The sequence below is a fragment of the Daphnia magna genome, linkage group LG1, assembly GCF_020631705.1.
Source record: "Daphnia magna isolate NIES linkage group LG1, ASM2063170v1.1, whole genome shotgun sequence".
In the NCBI taxonomy this organism is placed as follows: domain Eukaryota; kingdom Metazoa; phylum Arthropoda; class Branchiopoda; order Diplostraca; family Daphniidae; genus Daphnia; species Daphnia magna.
In genome coordinates, this window is record NC_059182.1 from 18701074 (window position 1) to 18725429 (window position 24356).

At 39.4% G+C, this 24356-nt stretch overlaps 6 protein-coding genes across 10 annotated transcripts; 4 read left to right on the plus strand and 2 right to left on the minus strand.

Moving 5' to 3' along the window:
• The first annotated feature begins 2267 nt into the window (after positions 1-2267).
• On the plus strand, positions 2268-7926 carry LOC116935746 (hematopoietically-expressed homeobox protein Hhex). Of its 2 annotated transcripts, XM_032943003.2 has the most exons (4): positions 2278-4913; positions 6014-6294; positions 6362-6412; positions 6871-7926. In XM_032943003.2, the coding sequence occupies exons 1-4, from the start codon at positions 4484-4486 to the stop codon at positions 7027-7029; spliced, it is 921 nt and encodes a 306-aa protein (XP_032798894.2). In that variant the 5' UTR covers positions 2278-4483; the 3' UTR covers positions 7030-7926. The 2 variants fall into 2 exon arrangements, with proteins under 2 accessions (XP_045029425.1, XP_032798894.2); XM_045173490.1 differs by lacking the exon at positions 6362-6412 and having other exon boundaries at positions 2268-4913.
• Positions 7927-8153: 227 nt separating this feature from the next.
• LOC116935700 (4-hydroxybutyrate coenzyme A transferase) lies at positions 8154-10459 on the plus strand. Its single transcript, XM_032942973.2, has 7 exons — positions 8154-8740; positions 8813-8961; positions 9021-9300; positions 9369-9584; positions 9650-9787; positions 9852-9977; positions 10055-10459. The coding sequence occupies exons 1-7, from the start codon at positions 8446-8448 to the stop codon at positions 10237-10239; spliced, it is 1389 nt and encodes a 462-aa protein (XP_032798864.2). The 5' UTR covers positions 8154-8445; the 3' UTR covers positions 10240-10459.
• Positions 10460-10715: 256 nt separating this feature from the next.
• On the plus strand, positions 10716-13467 carry LOC116935758 (RNA transcription, translation and transport factor protein). 2 transcript variants are annotated; one of them, XM_045173503.1, is made up of 5 exons: positions 10716-10919; positions 10980-11279; positions 11335-12993; positions 13056-13096; positions 13257-13467. In XM_045173503.1, the coding sequence occupies exons 1-3, from the start codon at positions 10859-10861 to the stop codon at positions 11697-11699; spliced, it is 726 nt and encodes a 241-aa protein (XP_045029438.1). In that variant the 5' UTR covers positions 10716-10858; the 3' UTR covers positions 11700-12993; positions 13056-13096; positions 13257-13467. The 2 variants fall into 2 exon arrangements, with proteins under 2 accessions (XP_045029438.1, XP_045029429.1); XM_045173494.1 differs by lacking the exon at positions 13056-13096.
• Positions 13468-16582: 3115 nt separating this feature from the next.
• LOC116935683 lies at positions 16583-19072 on the minus strand. Of its 3 annotated transcripts, none has more exons than XM_045173458.1 (11): positions 18850-19072; positions 18726-18783; positions 18581-18666; positions 18343-18516; positions 18166-18285; positions 17731-18102; positions 17599-17672; positions 17450-17518; positions 17246-17393; positions 17061-17180; positions 16583-17002 (listed from the first exon to the last, which is right to left on the minus strand). In XM_045173458.1, exons 4-11 carry the CDS (start codon positions 18413-18415, stop codon positions 16752-16754), a joined length of 1227 nt encoding a protein of 408 aa, XP_045029393.1. In that variant the 5' UTR covers positions 18416-18516; positions 18581-18666; positions 18726-18783; positions 18850-19072; the 3' UTR covers positions 16583-16751. The 3 variants fall into 3 exon arrangements, with proteins under 3 accessions (XP_045029393.1, XP_032798856.2, XP_032798854.2); XM_032942965.2 differs by having other exon boundaries at positions 16583-16806; positions 16872-17002; positions 18586-18666; positions 18726-19072; XM_032942963.2 differs by having other exon boundaries at positions 18586-18666; positions 18726-19072.
• Positions 19073-19095: 23 nt separating this feature from the next.
• On the minus strand, positions 19096-22960 carry LOC116935826. The gene is made up of 10 exons (XM_032943061.2): positions 22674-22960; positions 22466-22618; positions 22167-22396; positions 21961-22100; positions 21680-21763; positions 20020-20138; positions 19864-19964; positions 19705-19797; positions 19508-19649; positions 19096-19441 (listed from the first exon to the last, which is right to left on the minus strand). Exons 1-10 carry the CDS (start codon positions 22797-22799, stop codon positions 19187-19189), a joined length of 1443 nt encoding a protein of 480 aa, XP_032798952.2. The 5' UTR covers positions 22800-22960; the 3' UTR covers positions 19096-19186.
• LOC116935785 (transmembrane protein 107) lies at positions 20582-21353 on the plus strand. Its single transcript, XM_032943033.2, has 4 exons — positions 20582-20730; positions 20799-20863; positions 20922-21022; positions 21094-21353. Exons 1-4 carry the CDS (start codon positions 20632-20634, stop codon positions 21261-21263), a joined length of 435 nt encoding a protein of 144 aa, XP_032798924.2. The 5' UTR covers positions 20582-20631; the 3' UTR covers positions 21264-21353.
• Positions 22961-24356: the final 1396 nt, after the last annotated feature.

Consider the following 24356-nt stretch of genomic DNA (forward strand, 5'->3'; position numbering starts at 1 on the left):
CTAAAATTGTCAGCCATGAAATGAAGAATTCTCCAAATCGTCTCACTGCTCTAGTCCATGAAATCAAAATTGAAGAACATAGTCGTAGCTCTTTTTTTTTCTTATTATCATCATCTCTCTATACGCAGTAGATTTCGTTTTTCCTACGAAAAAGGGACACGGAGCCCATAACGGAGAACGAACTGAGACCAATCTCGGTCGGCTCAGTTTGACGCCACAAGGGGTGACATCTCAATCCCCTTTTCTTCGCTCTTAAAAAAACAAAACAAAACAAAACTTGCATCGCCCTCTACTCTTCCCAACGTATCATCGATCCTGTAGTTTCAAGCTGATGCAATATTCTGCCGTTAGACGCCTACTACGCGGTTGGTTGAATGAGATGAGAGATCTCTTATTCGATTGCCTTTGGTGTTAACATCACTCGGTGGGCATACCAATCGATAATGAAATCCATCCGCTGTGTAAAAGAAGTTTTTGTAAGGCAGATGAAAAAGTCCTTTTGAGTCCCTAAACGTATCACGCCACATGTCATTACCGTATAATCCATGACGTCACAATTCTGTGAGGTGCCAACGACATCATCACCGCCCGATAGAATCCCATGTGTGTATTGCTATAGCCCGGCATAAATATCCTCAGTTATAGTAGCAGGCTATAATTGAATATTTAAATCTTCTAGTGTATCATTATACCTATATTCTCTATTGGCAATCTTTTTGTATGTGTGTATTTTGATTGTGGTTAGAGTTCATTTTGGATAGTGTATAGTATGCGGTATTTATGTTTGATTTGAAATGCTTTTTAGCCTGTTGTCAACACGGTTGAATTATTTATAGATGCCTCGACTCTTTAGACTTTTCCAATGTTTTCTTCTTTGCTGGATTGAACGCATAGACTTGAGTAGATGCAGACCGAGCCCATTTATGGGGCTCTCTTTCTGGCAGGCTTTACGGTTGGACCTGAAGAAAGAGTCAACATAAGGCAGATAGATGCAAAAAGAAGAAAACAGATTGAACTGAGAGAGGAAAAATATAAATAAAAAGGCTAAAGCGGCTTACAACTTTGCATACATACACATGTGTGCTGTCAATGGGAGAGAATAAGGGGGAAAAAAAAGCCTTTTCAATTTCATTTCATCCTCTTTTTTTCTTTACGTTACACATAGACGGTTCACGCTCTACTTTGCTCTATCAATAATCCTCACTTTTTTCTGTGTCCTCATGTTTTTTTTTGACATTTCCCTACATTTTTCTTAGTGGACTACTCTTCTAAAGACACCCTACACATCTACTCCAAGATGTAAATGTACATGCGCGAGTTTCGTGTGATTTACCGAATCTGACCGATGCACTTTGGTCTTTATTCCCGGGCCCATGATGTTGTTGCACGTAGCAATCTCTCTGGTCTACATATTTTAGTACAATTGATGGTACTCGACAGCATTGCACCTTTCAAGTTCCATCACAGTTTTGAATAATTCTCGGCCCGAGTGCCTGGAAACCTTGAAAGCGAACGCAGCATCATGGATGAGCAAGCTAAAAATGAATATTCGTATTGAAAAGTTGACATGCTGAGAAACTTGGCCGGAACGGTTCGGTTTTAGCCGGTAAGGGTTGGCTTAGATTGTTTGCTGCATCTATGTGTTCTTGGGTCCACTCTTACATTTACATGTAATCTTCCATGTTTAAAAAAAAAAAAAAAATCATGAAAGGGGGGGCGGAGACAGTGGCAAAACCAAAGTTCTTGCGTAAAAAATGTGAAAAGATAACCTTTATCTCCAAAGTTTTCTGTACATACTAGTCATATACTGCATATCAAGGATCAACCTGTGATTAAGAAAGAAAAAAAAAACCTTTTAATACTTCTGAGAGACGTATGACAAACAGTCAGCACTCTACAGAATTCGTTGTGGATTTAAAGCTTATTGATTTAGCTATTATCCTTTCTAGCCTTCGGATATAGACATCAAACCAAGGGCACTAAAACAAATGTTACATGTAAATAGCCTTTAGTAAACTGCAATCAGGGTTTTACCACGTTTTACGTCATCTTGTCTAACGAGCTCATCGAACCACACGCAAGTTAGACTACTGTGTGTATGTGTATGTACTTGTACAAAGACGTAACACGTTTTACGGCCAATCCACGTCACTTCAATGGGGCATGTTTAGAAGCGGATCAGACAGCGTGTAATTGGGCCGGTCATTTTAGCCATCGTTTTGTTTTACTGCGAGATGAGGTGAATACAAGAGGAAAAACGAAGTGGGGATGAAACGGTCGACCTTTTGTCCTCAAGTCCGCGCAGCTGGCGCAGTTAATCGCACTTAATCGCTCCCTCATGTTGTTCTTACTTACGTATCCTACATGCATAGAATGAGAGATTGCAGTGCAATGAGCGCGTCCTGCTTTCGTGGCCTATTGTAGACTATACATGTAATGGACAAGTTTCCATTGTTTTTGTTTCTTTTCCAACCCTATTATCCGACTACACTCACCAGCCCCAATCACGCAAGGCTTGTTGAGAACTAGGGCATATGGGGCAATCATTGGCCGCTTCATTGGACGAGCACAATAGACGCGCAATAGTCAGGCTGTATACGTTTAGATGATACCCTCATCGTCTTGCAATTGCTGGATCCGCCCATGCCTTCCACATCTCCTCCTCCTTCAGCCGCCGCCGCCGCCGCCGCCGCAAGTTATTCAATCCAGGCCGACCATCTTGGCTGTTCTTGTTGTATAAGGTGCCGCCTTTCTTCGATACATTCTTTTTCGATTCTCACATCATCGTCGACCTTTTGTGAGTGCCGTTTTCTTTTCTTTTTTAAAGGTTCTTCGAAAGGAAGTTACCGAGCCTGAGGAGCAAGCAATAAGAACACTTGATGCGGATAGCGAGCAAATGTCACTCTGACTTAAAATACGCTTCAATAAGCTGTGATGCGCACTCGATCGGGTTTTTCCGATATTGGAGATCTTTTATTGAAAAAAACAAAAAACTTGAAAAAAAAAAAGAGCGATGAAAAGTCTTGGTTGATTTGCCGCCCGTTTCTCAAGTTTTTATTCTATTTTGAAAACTAAAACGCATCCGCATGTTATTCTTTTTTAGAGTGGCGTTGGGTCACTGCGCATATAACGCAGTTGACTTGGCTGCTGATTGCGCTACACACGGGCTGATGAGCATTTCAATTGTATACAGCCAATAGCCTCCAACTCCCCCAAACATTTTTTTTAACGTTTTGTGTACTCGGACCGCTCTCAGACACTTGATCGCTTGTCAATCAAAAAGAGAAAGAAAAAGCCAATCATTCCGTCTAATTTTGTTCGGCCATTTTTTTTCCCCCAGTCCGTTTTCTGTTTCCAAGTCATAAGCCTTTTTATCTGCATTTTTATTTTATTCATCGCCTCTGATAGTCCGTGTGTACAAACGGAGGGGACTTCGCTATTGGATCTCGATAGTAAACGTTGTGTACCATGGAATTACAAATTGCTTCAAAGAGATTATAGTTTTATCTATTGCGCTGTTGTTTGCTCAAGGCTCAATCAATCGTTTATTCTTTTTTCGGTTATTCCCATATCTGAATGACGTGTTAACACCCCTCTCGTGATGCCAACTATTTTGTAATAATGCTTTGCATCAAATAGCCAAACGCACTACGAAGCTATTTGTTTATCGCTGGACCGGTCATCGATGATTCGATCATGACTTGCAATAACTCGACTTACCAAGTATATTGGCTCGTCAACTCTGATGTGTACTTAATATGTTTTCGTTGACGTTTAGGACAGGACGCTTAACATATACAGCCACTGTCCTGTTTCTCTGATTATTTCTCTGTGTGTGTGTGTGTTTGTGGACAGATACCGATGGGCTTTTCCGTCCCACTATGCTTGACCTTTTTTGTTTTTTTCTTTTTGGCTGTCTGCATTATCACCATCAAAAATGCCTGCTTTTTATATGTGGCTGCTAGCTCACATTGAAACAAATGTAATGCGTATACGGTTTTGTTTCTTTGGTTGATGATTTTTGGATATATATAGTACATGGGCGGCTAACGACGTATGGGTCGGCTGAACGCGTCGTAATCGAACGAGCTATATACTCCACCGAGGAGGGGGAGGCGGCTGACAAGTTGAGATGGCGGGAAAAGGCCACTTCAAACAGGATATATGCGGCCGATTGATAACGATAATATCCTGTTCTAGCCTGCTCATATATACAAGGACTTTTAACACGTTGGATACATCACAACATATACGCATTTTTGTTTCAGTACGAAAAGAAAGGGACGATACACAACGAGCTGCTCTGCATAACTGTTATTGTGTCCTCATCGCGTATAGGGTCGCTCGTGAAACGCGTGCCGTGATCAGTATTTGACGAAAATTGACCGAAGTTGGGTCTTGTCCGACACTTGAACATTTGATTGTTTGCTGCATCCATTTTTATTCAAATCTTTTTTTTTTAAATTTTGTTCTCCGGTTAATAATGGCCAGCAAATCGTTTACCATTGATCACATTCTTCACGGTTCTTCTACCACCGATTCAGATGCCTCCGTCGGCGAAACTGTTTACCCCCTTGCCCATCCGCAACATTTCGTTCCTTATTGGACGGGTGATTCTTATTGCCCGTCGTCGAGTTGGCCCATTCAGAATCCAATGGCTGCGGCCATTTGGCTCCCTCAACAAGGACAACAACATCACGCTATGCCCGTCGATCTTTCAATAGGAACTCAACGTCTGCCTCACCTGCAAACGAGTCCGGAAGCTGCAACACCAAACCTGACGCCTCAATCGTCCATGTTATTCAACAGCAGCAGCAGCAATTGGATGGTTCCGTCGGCGGCCATGACCGGATGTTGGACAAGCGCAGGCAGCCCCGAGCTCATGTCTTATTCCCACCACCACAACCACCACGGTATTTATTTATTTATTTTTTATTTATGGGGGGGGGGGTCTTTCTTTCTCACGAATTCTCGCGAAGCCTGTTGCTTTCTCTACACTCTTTCGTCTTGGGAGTTTGTGTTGTTCTTTATTAATAAAAACTTAGTCAAGTATAAGTAAGTGAAGAAGGTCTTTCTCCCCTCTTCCCATAAAACTGGCGGAAGAGAAAAAAAAACTAATCGATGATGAGAAAAACTTGACTATGTTTTTATTATATACATAGAGTTGATCAGTGATGGGCTCTTTAAACTTCATTGTCCGTGGTTGTTGCAGATGATTGACGGCTGGCTATAGGAAATTTCATTCGAGCAATGCAACGGAGATGGAGCGCATCATTTCGACTGGAACTAAAACATATCGACTAGACGGTCGATCTAGATGAACTGATGCGTCGTTGCTATTGTTATTGAGTCGCCGTGGGGGCCGTAAATATCGAAGGGGGATTGGTCTCGATTCATTTATCAATGATTCTATTACCACCGCGGGCGGCATCGTTTCTGTTGGGGAAACGAAAGAGAGGCAAGCAGGAGGGATTGGCTATGATAGCTATTGAAAAAAAAGAAAGAAAAAGAAGAAAACGAAACAGAAAAGAAAAATGAAACGATAATAGCCTGTAAAAATAATCACTAGGGATATACATATGTATGTGGTATGTACGGGTTTAATTCAATTTACTATCAACTCCCATCTAGCCGTCAATCATAATGCCATCCGTGTGCTGTGTCTCGGCTAAAAAGCTCTGGATTGTTGTTTGTTTTACGGGGTTTTACCGGTAATTGGATTGCCAGCCAGAGGCTTATTGTTCTTCATCCGGTAATGTACGCCCCAGCTAAATCCATTCAATAAATCCGAACAATATTCGTTATACGAAGCCAATATGTATAATATTTACAAGCTAATACCCGCTAAGTCAACGTATGTTTTTCCTATTCAAGTCTTTCAATCGATCCAGATTCCCGTTGTATATACTTATCTATTCATTCATTCCCCCCCACCCCTTCGTTTTATTTGGCTTGAAAATTCTTTTGCGGTTTCCTCATTTTTAAATTTTCTGGTGGCTGAAATCCAATGCAGGTTTATCAACGCCAATGACTTCCACATCAATCCCTTCGCCATTCTTCTTGACTCATCAGCATCCGCATCACCACGAAGCGGCCATCCGGTTGGCTGCTGTGGCTGCTCGACGTCATCGCCACATGCCCATTCTGCATCAGCAGGCGACCAGAAAGGGCGGCCAAATCCGTTTTACTCACCGACAAAGTCATTGCTTGGAGGAGACCTTCAGTTCGACCCGCTACTTAACGCCCGGTCAACGTAGAGCGCTGGCAAATAAACTTTCGCTCAGCGAACGTCAGGTAAGCTCTACTTCCAACTCCAGTTGCATCACATTGCTAAACGAAACATTTTGAAAACAAAATTAAGGTGAAAACCTGGTTTCAGAATCGACGGGCCAAGTGGCGAAGAACTCGCAAGGTAATGTGTCCGTTATTTTCAATCAAATCATTTGGTAGCCGATGAAACATTTGAGCCCAACACGAGTTATTTTTATGAGTTACCTAATACGTTTCCTGCTACTCATTTCCGACAAAATAAGGAGGGTATACTACAGGGGGGAAAAAAACGGCAAAACCTAATAGCGCAACTTCACAGGATATGACAAGTCAACCGTTAATAAGTTCACGTCTTATTACGTGTAACGTCTTATTACGTGTTACGTAATATGATCTGTTGTGAGCCAGCTAGTCTTCGTTGATCAAAAAAGTTACCAGTTTTTCACCTTTTTTTTTCCCTTTTGAGTAGGTTAATAGCCAATTATAGCGTATACGCTTCATCTTTATGCGCCTTTGTTTGTGGTTATTCTTGTTATTCAATTCCAGAAAATAACTCAATTTCAGCATGATAATGACAACTTCTTCGCTTTCATTGTACAGGGAGAGAAGCTTTTGATGAACGTGTTACCGAAAATCGATAACCAGACGACAATCGACGTCTTTGACGACGAAGAGGAGGAAGACGAGGACGACTTGGAGTTTAGTAGCGAAGACGAGAAGAAGAAGCCAACTGCGATAAACAACAAGCACAAACAATAGTCAATTGGATTTTCAGGTTCAACTGATGACATCCAACAGAGAAGTGTGTGCTGACTCTGAAGGTGAACGCAACCACTTCACGCTAAACGGACCCCCTGACTTCGGGGACAGAGAAACGATTAGAAGGCGCTTTTTCTTTCTTAAATGCGGCATGGTAAATCTCCACGTCGTTTCACTCCAGCAATGTCGCCTTTCTATATAGAAACAGTGTCGTATGCGGAGCTCTTCGGAGGACCAGAATAAGTTAGGCTACCGTATATCGGCCTGCTCAAAACACGAGAATGGCTTCAGTTGTATCGTACAAGACGACGGTGGGAGAGAAAGCCACCACCAGTCAAACTGATAGAAGACCTAGTTATGTCATGTGTAACGGGTAAAACCTGTTTTTTTTGTTTTGTTTTGTTTTGTTTTTTTTTTCTACATGCGAGTTGTCATAAAAGCTCAAACAGCTTTTACACTCGAAAATAAACACGAGATATTGCCCTCCCCGCTACTCACGCCCACCCAACTTATCACTCTCAAAAAGGCTTCCATATTTACCCTATTATAAACCCTGTACGGACGTATTGAAATAGTGATCAATGCCAATTTGGAAAACATCATCTGTGATAATCAAAGTCGTCGATACATGTTTCAAACAACATATTGTGCAATATCTTACTGCATTTTTTTTACTTGTGAATTTATATCACATTCGTAGCAGTCATAAAAAATGAATTACTGTAGGCCTATTCAATTCAGAAAGAACATGTAATTCTTTTTGCTAGTGTATTTAAATTTTTTATCATTTCGTGCAGAAAATATTGCAAAGAAACGCAACTTACGGCCAAAGGGGGATTCGGTTTGAATTGTTTAACTGAAAAAATGTTAATAAAGTTACCATTTGTTTTACATTGAGCTATGCATTTTAAGATTGAATATGAGTAATATAAATTTACTGGGTAGTCGATTCATTGCTTGAAAAAGTTGTTTTTTGTGCGAACTCGTGAGTAATAAATTTATAAAAAAGCAGCCTAAAGAAATTGAATAATTCGGAAAACCGCTGCAAGAAAGTGGCATCTAGCGTTAATGGCAAAAAGCCACGACGTAAACAAACGTTTATGTCTCGAAATATATCAGCTGGCTTCCGAATAACCTTTCACAGCTACGTCGGCTACGTGACTACATAAATGACAAAGGTTCGCTTCCGAGAACACTGATTTTTTCCAGTTTTACTAGTCGGAACTTATTGTTTTGCTTTTATCTCGTTCCTTCTTTTAGTAATTCGTAGAATCTCATAGATCCTAGATCCTTAACTAGTCAAACATTTCTTTGTTAAAGCGTCCATAGTGAATCGTTTTAATAATAACACTAGATCCTTAACTAGTCAAACATTTCTTTGTTTAAGCGTCCATAGTGAATCGCTTAATCGCAACAATGCATCGTAACGGTGTTTTTAGAAAATTTAAAAACGAAATTGTAAGGAAGTATTATAGTTATGCAGCTGAACCGTTTCATCCATTGCCACGAGCACCAATCACTTCTTCTGCAGAAGATGCTGTAAAGGTTGTCAAGTCTGGTGACAACATTTTTGTCCATAGTGCAGCAGCTACACCATCAAAGCTCCTAGCTGCACTAGCTAACCATGGAAAGCAAAATAGACTGGAGAGAGTCACTGTCTGCCATATCCATATTGAAGGAGCAATGGAGTACTTGAAACCAGAGTATAGTGGTAAATTCAACAATTCAATATTCTTATACTTGTGTTTGCTTGAATGATATCAATTCTTGCTATTTTTGCCAGGCATATTCCGTGATAATTCCTTCTTCATTGGTGCCAATGCTAGAGAGGCAGTCAACACTGGTAGGGCTGATTTTGTACCCATCTTTCTCTCCGAGATACCACTGTTGTTTCACCGAAAGATCATTCAACTAGATGTTGCCCTAATCAATGTGGGACAATTAATATTACAACAATATTGTAAGAAACTTATTTAAAGTGTTATTTCTAGGTTTCTCCACCTGATCAGCATGGTTTCTGCAGCTTTGGTCCCAGTGTGGACGTGACGCGGTCTGCCGTAAAAAATGCCAAGTACATTATAGGCCAAATTAATCCAAAAATTCCGAGAACCTTCGGTGATGGCACAATTCACGTTTCTCATTTGGACTGCATAGTCAATGTAGACGAAGAGCTTCCACAGAGACCTCCAGCAAAAATCAATCCAATCGAGAACGCCATTGGTCGACTGATTGCCGACAATCTGGTTGATAATGGGGCCACGCTACAAATGGGTATTTTCATTCTTTTTTTTCTTTACAAAAGTGAATTCTTTTCTTGATTTCGCAGTTAAATTATACAGGTATTGGAAACATCCCTGATGCTGTACTTTCGTCGCTAAAGAGCCATACAGACCTAGGAATACACTCGGAAATGTTTAGCGATGGCGTAGTAGACTTGGTTGAAGCTGGCTGCATTACCAATAGCCAAAAAAAGATACTTCCTGGCAAGATCGTGGGTAGTTTCTGTTTGGGGTCTCGAAGGCTTTACGATTTTCTTGACAACAACCCATTCATAGGTACTCAATTCGCATACCCATGTAGAATTCTTTATTTACAAAGAGCTTTCAATATTAACATGCAGTTATGGGTGACGTCCAGTGGGTTAATTCGTCTTCATTGATCGCGCAAAATCCCAAGGTTACAGCCATTAATTCGTGCATCGAGATTGATTTAACCGGCCAAGTTGTAAGCGACTCCATTGGAACTAGAATGTTTTCTGGTAAAACGTTTATAAAAGAGGCATTCTACTACAAAATTTTAAGCAGTAGTTATGGATTTACTAGGTGTCGGTGGACAGGTTGATTTTCTACGCGGAGCAGCTATTTGTCCAGATGGTGGTAAGCCAATTTTGGCATTACCGTCTAGTACCAAAAAGGGCGAGTCCAAAATTGTTCCATTTTTGAAACAAGGTATTACAATTCACCAAATTCTAGCATTTAATAACACTTTCTAATCTCAATGTTCAATCCACGCTACTACGGAAAAGGAGCTGGAATTGTTACCACTCGTGCGCACGTCCATTATGTTGTAACCGAATACGGTTACACAAATTTGTTCGGTAAAAATTTGCGCCAACGCGCATTCGAACTCATTCGCATCGCCCATCCGGATCACCGAGAAGAACTGGAGAAAGCTGCTTTTGAGCGCCTAAACTGCATGCCATCACCTTAAACCCAACCGATTATCCCTCGTGTTCAGTATTTGACAACGTTTGTTGTGATTTTTCCTCTCCGTATTTCGTCAACAGTATTATGTAGTAACCTTAGAAACAAACTTCTATTTTGTTTTTATTTAATTTCGTTACCTCGTTAGTTGTTTATTCCTCTTCTTTTATTGGTGTTGATCTCATAAATTAATAGACAGTTTGCTGTGAAGAAAACGGGAAAAGAAATTTGACCTTTACTGTTTCAGTGTTTTAAACTTACTAATTTTCAAATTTCCATTCCTAGTAACTAGTCGTAGTTTTTTAATTCGTAGATCGTTTAACCAGAGTTATAGAGTCTCCTCTATAACTCTGATTTATACGTTGATCGTAATTCGTAAATTCTTAATTGATTAAGCAGTAAGTTTTTTATTCTAATTTGGCAATGGAAACAAGCAGACGAATTTTCTAGCGTAACGATTTTGATTTACCGTTTTTGTACGGTTTTAGTGGTTTAGTACGGTTGACATATCATATCAACATATTTCTTATTTCTTCTAACTTAAAGAAGCTGAATAAAATACTAACTAAGTGAACTTCTTTTCAATTCAACATTCTAGGCTTCATAATTTTTCAGATTTGTTCAAAATGTTCAAGCGGAAATTGCAAGCTCTTGGCTTCCCAAATCCGGAGACCTTAAACACAGCCGGTATTTGTTCTTTAAATTTGTTTAGTATCTTTTCCACAGTAAACAGGTCATAATTTCTAGATGAAAATCAATTTCGAAGCACAATTGTGTGGCTGGAAGACCAAAAAATCCGCCGTTATAAAATTGAAGAGAGAGAACTACTTAGAAACACAACTGCTATACAGTGGAACCAAGCTTTTGAACAATATATGAGTGATCTTGATTGCCCGTTCCCGAAAGGAACAAGGCCTGAAATTTTAGATTGGCTTCTTGGGCTAGCAGTACAGCTTGAGTACAACGAAAAACCAGAAAGTTACACTGCTAATCCAAAGACCCAGGAACCAATCCATCAGAAACTGAACCCACTTGACAACTTAGATTGTAAGAACTTGTACAATTTACATTTATCATTCTTATTAATGTTCTTTATATGTAGTTGAGAGTGAAGATTTCAAGGCTGGGGTTAATGATTTGGCTAACATACTTCAAGTGCCAAAGCATCCTGATCATCTTATGACATTAGAAGGAATTTGTAATTTGATCCAAGAAAAGTTCTGTAAAGATGCCTTAAAAACCTCTTCAGTAGCACAGGATCTAGGAAATCCTGTTCAGTTTGATAACATCAGCTTTGGCTTGGACTTAAAGTCTTCTAATGTTAGCAATGCTGCTAATCTCCTTCGTTATCTGTTCATCCATGACCTAAGAGAGCTCCAAACCAGAATTAATGAGTGTCTTGTATGTGTACAAGCCTTAACAGCTAATCCTAAAACAGACACTAAGCTTGGTAAAGTTGGATATTGAGTGTATTTGCAGTTGCCCAATATGAAACATTTATAAATCTCTTCTACCATTAATTATGGTCTTATTTTGATTCCTAATGTTGGCTCTTGTGTGTGATGTTAAATGGGTATATATTCAAAAGTCTTGCTGAACCTACTGATGCAAATCCTACAGGAGGAGAAAACCTTGCAATGCCAGCTACTGAAAACTGAAAAAAAAACAAAAAAAACATACCAATGCTGATCATTTGCATAAAAACTCTGCTCCACTTATGTTTTGATTTATTGGAATGGTGTGCAATGTATGCAGCTGCTCCAATCAAACCTGTGACTCACATACTGTAAAAAATGAAAATGCATTTCATTATAGTGTAATTTGTACCTGAACCGCTGATAAGCCTACAACCTAAACAATCCCTATCCATTGTAAGCACTGAAGTATGTGATGTGTGACTTCGTGAAATGAAACAAAACAAAGAAGATATTTAAAAAGGTAAAATCTATTGCCTCCCAGAATTCTGGGGTCCTCTAGCGTCCAAGAATGCTATTGCCCTCCAGAATCCAGGGGCTCTAGTGTCTGCTGTTAATTTTCTTATTGGTTTTTTTTTTTTTTTACATTTTCTTTCATCCAACTTCCTGATGTCTTGAAGTAGTAATCAACGGCTCTCGGTGTTCGCGAAGTTCCCGATAGCCTTGGACTTGGACTTGGAGGAAAAACAAATCTCTTGGTATTACAAAATTGAACACTGTTTTCGCTTAAGTTATTGGTTTTCTCGTCAAACCTACGGAACGCCAAATTACCCCTAAATTTTTAGTACTCCACGAAGCAACATAAATTTGTTTCTGGAAATAATAACAACAAACAGCGTCATCTAGCATAAACAGTTGCTAGCGATTTTAATTTTCCTTCGTAGTTTTTTATCGATTTCATGTTTCCAATAGACAAGCAGACGAATTTGTGACAGTAGACTTATCGAGAATCGAGAGTGGAGACGTGTTAAGCGGGGAGCTAATAAATATTCAGTGCGTTCCGTTTTAAACGAAACGCACTGAATTCTTCTGAACGCGCTTTAATTCTTTTGACTACGCCTTGACCAGAACTGTATATTTTCAATACATCTAGGGGAGAAATAACTAAGTCCGTCGAATTTTTATGGGCATGTCAGCTGTCTAGTCAGCTGTTCCATTTCGCGTGGCTTCGGACCCGGACTGAGGATGGATGCTTAAACGAACGTCTCTGTTCTTGAAATTTCACTACCAATTCCGTGTGTTTTGAGCTGTGTCTTGAGAATTCAATCAATGCATAGTTGTTCAAGGTATTATGGCAAAAATTCAGGTCAAAGAAACCTTGTGCCACGTATATTTTAAATTTTTAAAGGAGGAGCATGGCTTGGCTTTGCTAGCATGTTTTTCATCTCCGTTAGTCTAATGCACCTATTTTCTATCAAAAGTGTTACGTAAAAAAAGTAGTTCTATATAATCTATTTCCCTCTTTAAATATCTTGGATTCTTGGATGTGTCATCAGGTGATATAAGAATTTATTGTTAATAGTTTACGCTTTTGTAATCATGCTTTCAGGTCTTCATCACCTGATGTACTGTTGTGGCCGCAGAATCATTCAGTGACTTGGTTCAATCCAGGACTTGGTTTCTTCGAAAATGGTTTACAGTTTTAATTTGCAGAAATCCTGGAGGTACCTGATGTGTTGCATTGGTGTTAGTCACTCAGTGACATAATGGAATGCCACCAATGTTATGTTGTCAGTGTAAATAAAACAAATCCAGTATCATTTTAGTGTTTGTTGAATTATTACCTCACTCAATGGAGACAAAGGAGTCAAATAAGGTAATGGTTAATTCCTTTTGTAATTCCACCATGTGGAGTTATTTTGTGTAAGTAATTTTTTCCCTTTTTTGCCAACTGATTGCATTCAACAGTGAAATGGAACAAAGAAAAAAAAATTATCACTGATATTTCACCGACTGTGAAATTTATTGAAATAAGTACTCTGGAGATGGCTGGACTTGAAGTGAAATAGGTTGGGAAAACAAATAATCTAAGTTAATCTTTTATTTGGATAAAGTTGACTAAGGTAAAATTAAATAAACATAAAAAACTAATTAAAATTGAAATTGTTTTTATTGTCCCACCTCCTCCCAGCAATTCCACCACTATTTTACATAACATAATAAATATACATTCAAATATATACAAAAACATACATACACATAACTAAATTAACCCGTTGGCTGCCAGGCCACGCAACCCGTAGGTTGCTTAAACTACCGTAACTACGCATCGCGTCATAAGGATCGCGAACAAGGTGGGACTTGTCCGAAGACAAGTCCGGGCTGACACGGTGACGGAATCCGTTACAGGGAATGCACACCCTCAGGAATCCGCCACCGCATCGACAAAGAGAAATCCCTACTGGTGCATTGCCTAAGGCGCCTTGCGGCGAAGGCCATTGCGGCCGGTCCCTACAAGCTACAAAAAAAATGGGACGCAAACGGGGTGGCAGCCAACGGGTTAACTTAAACATTACAATGCAAAATAAAACAATACCAGGGCGACGATCAACGGTGAACTCCCTACATGAAGGGCAAAGGCAAAGCCGGCGACGATGTGATGGCGTAGACAAAGATGGCCAAGACGGCGATGAAACAAACGCGAAGACGGCCAAGACGACGACGAGACGGAGATGAAGGCCAAGACGGAGATGAAGGCCAAGACGGCCAAGACGACGACGAGACGGAGATGAAGGCCAAGACGGCCAAGACGACGACGACGAGACGGAGATTAAGACCAAGACGGCCAAGACGACGACGAGACGGAGATGATGGCCAAGACGTAAATGAAGACAGTGATGAGGCGGAGACGAAGACGAAGACAGCGACGATGGGAAGGCGTAGAAAACAACGACAGGAACACGAAGAAAATGTAATTCTAAATAGATTAAATCAAGCAAAAAAATAAGTAAGCGATTTTGGGCGGAAAAGAAAATGGCATTTGTCTGATAAAAAGATGAAAAAGAATCTTAACTTACACGTGTGGTCCACTGGGGGCGAAACTACCGAAATTGTCGAAACGGCAGTGTTGTACCGAAGGAAGTTGAATATTTGCAGTCCGATCGCAGAATTTTATGTTACAACACAACAATGTTGCATAACATGGAAACTTAAAATACCAAAAAATTGAGATGGTGTTAAAGCCTATCTATGTTAGCTGACTAAGTAATGACCAGTGAGAAGAACAGCAGGATTAACAATGACAATTGGCTAATCAGAGAAGCTTGGAAATTTGGATACCTGGGATGCTGAGGGCTGATGGTTAGCAACACAAAGTAGATGAAGACTCTGTGGTTGATTGCCGAGAGAACACATCACTAAGCTTAAATAAAGGCTTGAGATCCATTAACAGTACTTGAACTGGATGTTGATCTTCATATAAGGAATAGTGGCCTTCTTAAAGTGCCAGAATTCCTTTTGGTACATTGAAAGCAGGAATGCAGGCTGCTGGTTCAGCGGCTGACAAGGCAAAACACCACCACATACAAAAAGTAATCTATTTCAAGGGTTTCTTTTTCAATACATATCCAACAATAGCAATACTGAATAGATAAAAACATACCGTAAATTGTTTGACGAAAAATCATTTGAAACACAAAACAGGTTAACATAACAAACACCATTTAACTTGTCACTCGTAATTTCCGTCATACACAACGCCATCTAGAGTTTCGACCTAGAACTAAAAATTATATTTTACTTTGAATGTCAATACTTGCTTTTAAGTGCTTGAACTTTGCTAATCTCTGATGGCTGAATTCCAATTTTAGGCATAACATCCTAGAATATCAACTACTAATTGCAGCACTAAACATTTTTGGTAAAACTGTCGTCAGCTCGTAGGATCAGCCTGTAGTGTTGAAAACAAGAAAAACCCGGAATATTAGCTACCACACCCTAACGCATGCGAGAAAAGTATTTGAAATTGTTGGAACAATACAGCTCATTTTACTTTTTGCAGATTGTCACAAAAAAATTTCTGAAGTAACCGGAAGTAGCCAGTATCTCCGGAAATAGCGATTCCATAACAAAACGAGTAGGATTTTCGTAATCCTTATTAAATTTGGGGTTGGAATGACTTGTTTTTTGCCAAAAGCCGGATTTGACCAAAATCGTGATTTTTCATGAACTTGTTCAGGGAAATTTACGATTTTCGACGATTTTAGGATATTTTTTACTGACCCATGGATTCGATCCTAAATTTCACGAGGATCAATAATATGTGATTATTTTTTCTTACAGACCAATAGATAAGAAGCTATACGGTATTTAAGAACCGGAAGTAACACCGGAAATAAGAGTTCCGGAAATATAAAAAAATGAACTATGTTCTGCTCAACGTGTTTGAGAAGATTTGCATAGTTGGAAATGTAAACATTGTAAATAACCGTTACCTGGCTTCTAAACGATTCTGAAAGTAACGTGTTATTTACCACACGCTATGACACTTGCACTTGCACTCCATTTAAGGCAAACACCACCGATCTCAACACGTTGATTGATCTGATCAAAATTTCTCATGCTTTAAATGATTTAAATTTACTTTGTATTAAATGCAAAATGCAGCCAAAATGTGACACTACTTTTCAATTTCAAAACAATGGGTTTTACTGGCATCTAGCGGAGCGCTGTGGGACTGCGCAAGTGTTGCCAAATAGTTAGTAGTAATCTATCTTCTATTGAATTGGTAGGTGTGTCAGTGTGTGTGCCTTGTGCGTGAATTAAAAAATTTCAGAAAAAGATAAGTTTTACAAGCTTTATTAGCAAATAGACAAGAAATTCAATAAAATTAAAAGGAAGCACTGTTGAAAAAAAAAAAAATGCAGAACGTCTTCATTTAATCAGATTATTCAAACGTTTTATTGTTGGATTGATTAATAATGCGATAAGCCAAAACCACTAATCTCTTACTCCCGCTCATTTGAGTTTTCATTATGGCTAAGGAGGCAACAGCAATACAATACAGCAACACAATTACATCGCTTTTACCCTCATTTGCTTAGATTCAAAGCTGTTCTTTCTTCAGTCCTGATTTTCTTAAAGGAAAACGAAAACATTGTCTATTTTTAAAAAAGGAAAGGAAAATTTTAGTCATGAAATAAATTTTGATTGGACATGACCTCACTCCTAATATAAGCAGCAGCAGTAGTGGGACAGACAGTTGCAAATCGGGTTTATGCAGAGTGGCGCCTCCCCACAGCGGGCCCAGGATCAATCCAGAGAACGTTGCAAGCCGACGGAATCCTTGGGCAATGCCTTAAAAATATTAAATTTTTATAGTGTAAAGTCGGGTTAAAAACTTAAACAAAGAAACCTTGGACGCGAAGAGACACGCATTTGGATAATAAGGATGTAGTACCAACGGCAGCAACAGGAAATCCAACATACAAAAACATAATTCCAATCAGCAGGAGAGGCATCTTGTCCGTATCCCCTGCAAGACGTCAAGTAAAGGACAATTTGGCTTGATTATGGATAAAACGCACCGAGACAATATACCTGGCTGAATGCGCGGGAGCCAAATGAGACACCAGGTGAAGCCGAGTATGTGCATTAACCAGCCAAATAGCACGAGATATGTATCGGTGGTCCATTTTGTCGTTACAGACACTAATAAATAGATTGCGATGGAAAAACCTCCCCCAACCTATAGAAAAAAAAATCAAGAAGGTGATTTTTTCAAGATAGCTACTAACCAATTACCATATAAACTAAGCTGGTTTCGAAGCTGGTGTAGTCGAAAAGCCTTGAAAACAGGGGAGGAATTACAGTCTGCCCAAACCAAAAGAACTCATTAAGCATCCTGCAGCTGTTAAACGGAAAGAGAGAGAAAAAAAAAACCAACAATTTACCTCTATAGAAACTTGACCAAAGAACAATATTGCTGTCATACCGAATAGCACGACGGTATCGTCATGGAGAAACTCTGAAATAAATAAATAAATAATATTAACTGAATATCTTTTTGAATAAAAAGGTTTTACCATCTATATAGGTTGAATATGTGGCAGGATGAGGGGTGGTCACTCTATTGAAATTTTCTTCAATGAAATACCACCTACGGGCTGCAATGCTTGGCTGGTCATCCACTGGGGCCAGAATCGTTTCGCGGCTAGTACTCAGTTCTATCGAATGCCCATCCATAGATCCCCTTACATCCAAACCATTGTGCTCTTTCCTCAGCATTTCGTAATTGTACTCGACATCAAGGTTCTGATACAATGCAAGAACAAACATGAGGAAGCAAATCCACAGAACGGCCATAAAGAGTCCGGGTGCGTTAAATGGCCGCACCACAAGTGCACCACCGAACAAGGTGAAGTTAAAATACTCAAGAATGATTTGAAAACCTGGACCTATGAAACTCAAATAAACAAATGAAATCGGCTGTAACTCAAATCTGAAAATCACTAGTGTACCAATGAGGAGTCCAACTTGTCTGAGGCCGCTGCAAACAGATAAAACTGATGTCCTCTCCCTAGAAGAAGTTGTCCGACACACCTCTGCTAATAATGCTGCTCCTGCTCCACTCCCCAATCCTAGAAAATAGAACTTACAGTCTAGACGCTTGTACTTAAATAGATGTCTTGTTTTACCGCAAAGGACGCGTCCCATGATTACATAAACCACCGATCCACCAATAAGATACATTGTGTTTCCAAGAATCATTGCTAAGACGGCAGTGACAACGATATTCTTTGTTTTCGACGGAAACGAGTCTGCAAGTCGTCCTCCAATCAATCCGGCAATGGCAGCAGAAGCACTGAAACCTTTAAAATACCATCAAATATCTGAACAAAATATAAATGTGCAAATAGCGATGCGAATTTCAACCTGACCTGAAACGGTGACACCCAGCAAATACTCTTGATTGGCTCCTAAAAATATCAAGTACCGCCAGGCTGTTGGTAAAATTATGGCTACAAAAGAAAACACTTTGTTAAGATAACTCACACAATTACAGTACAATGAATAATACCATTTTCTAATCCAGTCAAAAACAAGTAACTTGCCACGGTAGCAAAAGTTAGCACACGCTTTGTCCGAAATTGCATTGTTTTTATCTTTTTAAGAACTTGACCTATGAATTGGAAAAACTGCACCTGGATTTTAGATGGCCGATTGCCCCTGTCTGAGCTGTGACTGGGAAAATTGTGCTTTTTTTTTCTCCTACTGCTCTGCTTCTAGGCAAAAAACTCTCTCCAGAGAAAACCCCATTTCACTTGAGGGGGTTAGATCTGATAAGATCTAACCCTCAAATGACCTTGTGTTTTTCAGCACCCATATTGCTTTGCAATTATCTAGTAGATAACGATTTCCTATGATATCCATAGGTTGAAAAAGAAAGGTGGAATACTCTAAATTCTATTGACAATTTATCGAATCGTGAGAACGTACAAAAGGAAAAAAAACAATCCTCTCACAGCTGGTGCCACTTATTTAAGACTGCTGGCCCAACTGAAGTACACGCAGCGCTTTCTGCAAATTATCTATAGCAGTGGGCACATCTTCGTAAGTCAAAGCGCTGGAGGCATATTTGCAATGTTTTTGCGCTTGAACTATTTGTTCTGGTGTGACTAGTACACTGCTGGTTTCTTGCACGTATGTGGGAACGGAAGAAGGTGGAGTGTCTGGTTTAGGTGGGACGCTTATGGACGGTCGAACGCTATCGTGTACATGAGAATGGCTTGATTCCTAAAAAATTAGTTAGGCTTTTATGAACATTTTTTCTTTTTTGTTTGATAATAGTCATTTCATTACCGGCTTGAAGTCCGAAGAAAAACCATATTCTAGATTTTCTGAATCATTGATAAGCTGTTCATCTGGTTTAGGGGCTGGCTCTGATGGTATTTCACCAGAATTCAAACAATTATGTAAATGGGCAGCACGCCATTTTGCATATCTATCAGCAAGATGTTAAATGGCAATACACACAAACAATATTAGTTGAAAATCACTTTTTTTGTTGGGCCACATCTTCGTTCAGTTCACCAAAAACAGAGGACACATCAAGCAGCATTCCAGCAGAGTAGAATGCTTTGACCACATTCCTAAGACATTACAAAGCAGCTGTGCTATTGTGACTTTGTAAATAAATATCATATAATACTCGTAACTTGTTATAATGCTTTTGACGGTCTTCAGTATCTGCCCAATTAAAAAGCTTTACTGCCACATTTTCCAGGTGAGCTTGGGCAACAATTTCATTCGAGACAGTCTGGAAGAGGAAAATTTTAATTTTGATAGCTGTATGTAATGCACAATTAATTTACCTCATTTGATTTCATGTTTTGTTTAGTTTTTTCTAACCAATCCATCAAAGCAAGTAAAAATGACAGGTCTTCTTTTTCTTTTTTAATAGAAAGTCCTGTTTGTAGGGCATGCAATCGGCCTGGAGTAAATAATAGTTGAAAAATCAATCAGTCAACCTAGAACAAGAGTTCAACCATTGACAGTAAATCATTACACCAATAGCTAATGGAAGGATCTCTTGTTTCATAATCCATTGCAATCTTAAGGTAATGTTGAATGCTTTTAAGATTCGATGGCAAGGGTGGTAAAGTCGGAGGTGCCATGACGGGTAGACCGCACGATTTGTGTTTGGACATAAACGTAGTTGTTAATCACATACATATGCGGGATGTCAACATTAATCAACTGCGTTGCCATAAAACATTTGATTGGAATAAAAAAATTTAAACTTGATCAACTCAACTCATCTTGTGAAATAATTTAAATTTCGGGAACCAAAATCCTGATTAACGTTGGATTATTCTAGAATATATTTTACGTGATACAAAAAAATCAGTTTTTGTAGCCATGGTTACAGCTTACAGGTGCGGGAAAACAAATGCATTCATATTTCATTCATAGTTCATTAGTGCATGATGGTTTTAAAGGGTGTTTTTGCAGTTCTTGTTCCTACAAGATTTCTTACCTTGTGTGCTCATTTTTTTATTCTTGTATGTCTTCTTTGGGATAAAGTAAGCATTCAGCTACTAGTCCAATTTTATCTACGGAAGTTATCTTTTTGATCAACTATTTTACACAGGAAGAGAACTTGCGTTTGTGTTTGCTCAAGTACAACTCGGAATACGCCAATTACTTCAACAATGAGTAAAATGTAAACGTTACAATTTCTTTTCTAAGACATATATCAGTTTGTTCTATGTAGATACGTTATCAGCTTGGCGTTAAGTTTAGGCTCGGTGACAGTCGAATTTTCCGGGTTCTTGTCCGGCATCTCTATGTTCTCCGAACTCCATTGTTTGCTATGTATGTTGCTATATTTTTAAAAGTTTGAAAGACATTTGGTAATTCCGTTTGCTTATTATACCTTTATTTAGCGAGTGCGTGTCATACTGTTGCTGCTTTCACCTGGTCAATATCTTACGTTGAGCAATGGGATTGCTCTATCCCCTACGGCTGGTACATTTTGTGTGTGTGTGTGGGAATTCCTCTGTTGTCAGAACTGATCTTGTTCATGGGTTTCATACGACGTGTTAGTTCGCATTGATTCTCATTGTAAAATTAAGCAAAACAATTCAGAGCTCTGTATGAGAGTTATCTTTACAGTACATGAAATAATAATCTCCAAGTCCATTCAGCTCAAAATCTAAAAATTTGTTATTGCTGACATCGCCTCTACTACGATTAGGTTCGACAATGGGCTACTAAATTTTTGCTGCCCTTCTTAGCAATCCAGAGTTTTTTCGATCCTTTAAGGGAATTTTAAAATAAACCAATTTTGAACAGATGAGATTTGATTTCGTATAGTTGTAGAAATGTATGTAAAGGTGGGAACGTACAGCGATAACAAAGAAAAAAGAGAAGAACTCCTAGACTGTTGCGATGTTCTTCAATCTTGTCACATGAACATGTCGTGCGATCCAGGAGGAGGGAGGTGATTGAAATCAGGGTCCCCAAATCCGCCTCCTCTTGGTCTAGGTTCCCTCACGGGAGGAGTAGTACCAATTGGTCCAAACGGATCAAAGCGTGCGCCAGGTGGCACAGCTCCTAATGTTAGGAACAGTACATTTTTAAAGCTCGATTAATTTTACTCGAGTTTCTAGAACAAGATGCGAATTGCTGTCCACATTCTCATCCTAAGTTTTGCGAAAAGCTACCTACTTTTCTTTATTTTTACAAAGACGAACTTGATTGTTATAGGTATTATATATCTTGCAAGTAAGCGCATTTCCCTAACAAAGTACCTTGAGGAAGATTTCCTGGTATGCCAGGCTGAGGTCGCCATCCACCCGTATGACGTGGATCCATCAGCATCCCACCACCAATACCCCTTCTTAATGGATCAAGATCCCCACCTCCAACGGCAAACGGATCCGGAAAAGAGCTAATTGGCGTTTACTCGGATGTTTGACAAATAAATAAAGAATTTAACTATTAAAGAGAGACTTGCCTCCTTGAAGGCACTTCAGCTGGAGGCCTTTGTGATTTCTCAATGATTGCTGGTGATGCACCCAATTTTGCTTGTTCCACTTTCTCCATGAATGGAATCACCAACTCTTTGTGAATGAGATTATACAATTTAACTTTATCCTTGAATGCTTCTCTGCAAGACTGGAAATCATTTCCAATTACAGTATCTGTTTCCAGCACTAGATTTGATACTTTCTCATCCTTTATTCGCTAAAGAATAATTTTGATAGTGGTAACCATTAGACATCATCACACAATAAGAAAAAATTCATATTTTACCACAAATGTAAGAGCAAGTTCTCCATCAACAATCACTGCTTTCATTACATGCAACTGACCATCTTTTACATATTGTAGTTCATAAACATTCTCTTTGTTCCATGTTTCAGGAAGTATCTCTTTTCCTTCAACATCTCCAACATTCACTTGGCCCTGTAACAAAGACAAATTATCACAACTTAAGAAAGATTACTCTTTTTCCATGTACCTCTTTAGAATGCAAAACAAAAAAGCCATTGCGTAAAAGCATCCAGTGAAGGAAAGTTACGATACAGTCTTCTTTCTTCAAAGGTTCAGAATTATGGAATGTTGATTCGAGCCACGAAAAATCCATTTTAAAATCTAACTCTTCTTGTGAGACCGTTAGGTTAATTTAAAGGCTAAGAAAAGCAGGTTATGAAACGTCGTTTAGGCTTCGCACAGCATACGGCATAAGGCCTGAAGATCGCAAACCCGAAACAAAAACAACGTTTACTGTCGACTGGTTCAACGACGTAGCAAGACATTCACCGTTGCCAAATCTCGACAGCCCTTTTACACCATGTTTGAAGTATTTCCAGCAGAGTAATAGAATACAGAAAATAATATAATATAGAATAATTTCCAGAGTAGGAACCGGCCAGAGCATGGTCTAAGAACCCCGCTAGTGCAATGCTAATTCACATACGTTTAGCGAATGCTTTAGCTAATGAAGTGGCGATTAGCGAGTGCATTCGCTAAAATGCACCGGATTAGCGATTGCCTTCGCTAATCCAAAAGTTTCTTAAATAGTCTCGATTAGCTAATCAAAAACATCTTTAACAGATGTCGACTAGCTAACTTAGCTAACCTCGAAATCCCCCGGGTAGCCTATTTGCCAAAATGGGTAGGTTACGCGAATTTGGTGGGCAAACCGGGTATAACCACATCCATCTTGGAAAATGGCAGCTTGCAAAGCGCCAAGTTAAATTAAAAGGGAGATTAGCACAAAAAAAGTTTTTGTGGCGGAAATTCAAAGCGCGTGACTTGGTTTCAGGGAAATACCCGGGTAATCGGGTAGGATATCGAGGCTAACTGGGTTTTGAAACCGGATAATGGAAACGGTTTTCAAAATTGTGTTACCCACATGAAAACCGGGTAGGTAGTGGGCACAAAGTCTCAAGAACCGTTACCCACCGGATCCAATTTTTTTGCTGAGAAGACCTACCCATTCGCCCAAATACCTACCCATTGGACACGGGGCCGAGCCCTAGTCATGGGTTCCATGACTCTGGGATCAACCCCGATTACCCGAGAACCAGCTTACTACCGGAAGGTACTGGCGCTAAGCTTAAAAAGGAACATTTGCATGTGTTGCGCCAGTATCTTCCGGTAGTTAGGTGGGTCTCAGATAATCGGGGCCGATCCCTATTCCAGAGTCATAGACCCCTGGCTCCTCCACTATAGAAATAGTACAGAAAAGGAGTACCCTTTTGCGGAGAAAACTATGCCACCACTAACACCACCACCACCCAGAATTAAAATGGGCAAATAGACAGGAAAACAGCTATACCAGCTCCTATTCTTTGATATAACATAACATGTCTACAAAATAAACTGTCCCACGTCATTGCCAACAGATTGCCAACCGGCCTTCATCTCTTCTTCAACGGACAAAATTTAGGCCCTCTCATTACTATACCAATCTACCAACCCAACATTTAATTGTCGTTCTGGAGTTCATTGAAAAACCACCTGCAGCTGAAGGTATCGCATGAGAACGTATTTTGAAATCTGTATTACAAAAATGTATCTAGTAAAACGAGTTGGCTTGGAACTATAATTTTTGTTTAACCAAAAGTACCATATTCTTTAAGAAGCACAGACAAAAATCACTTTTCATTTGCATAGGGATTTCTTCACCTATACTAAC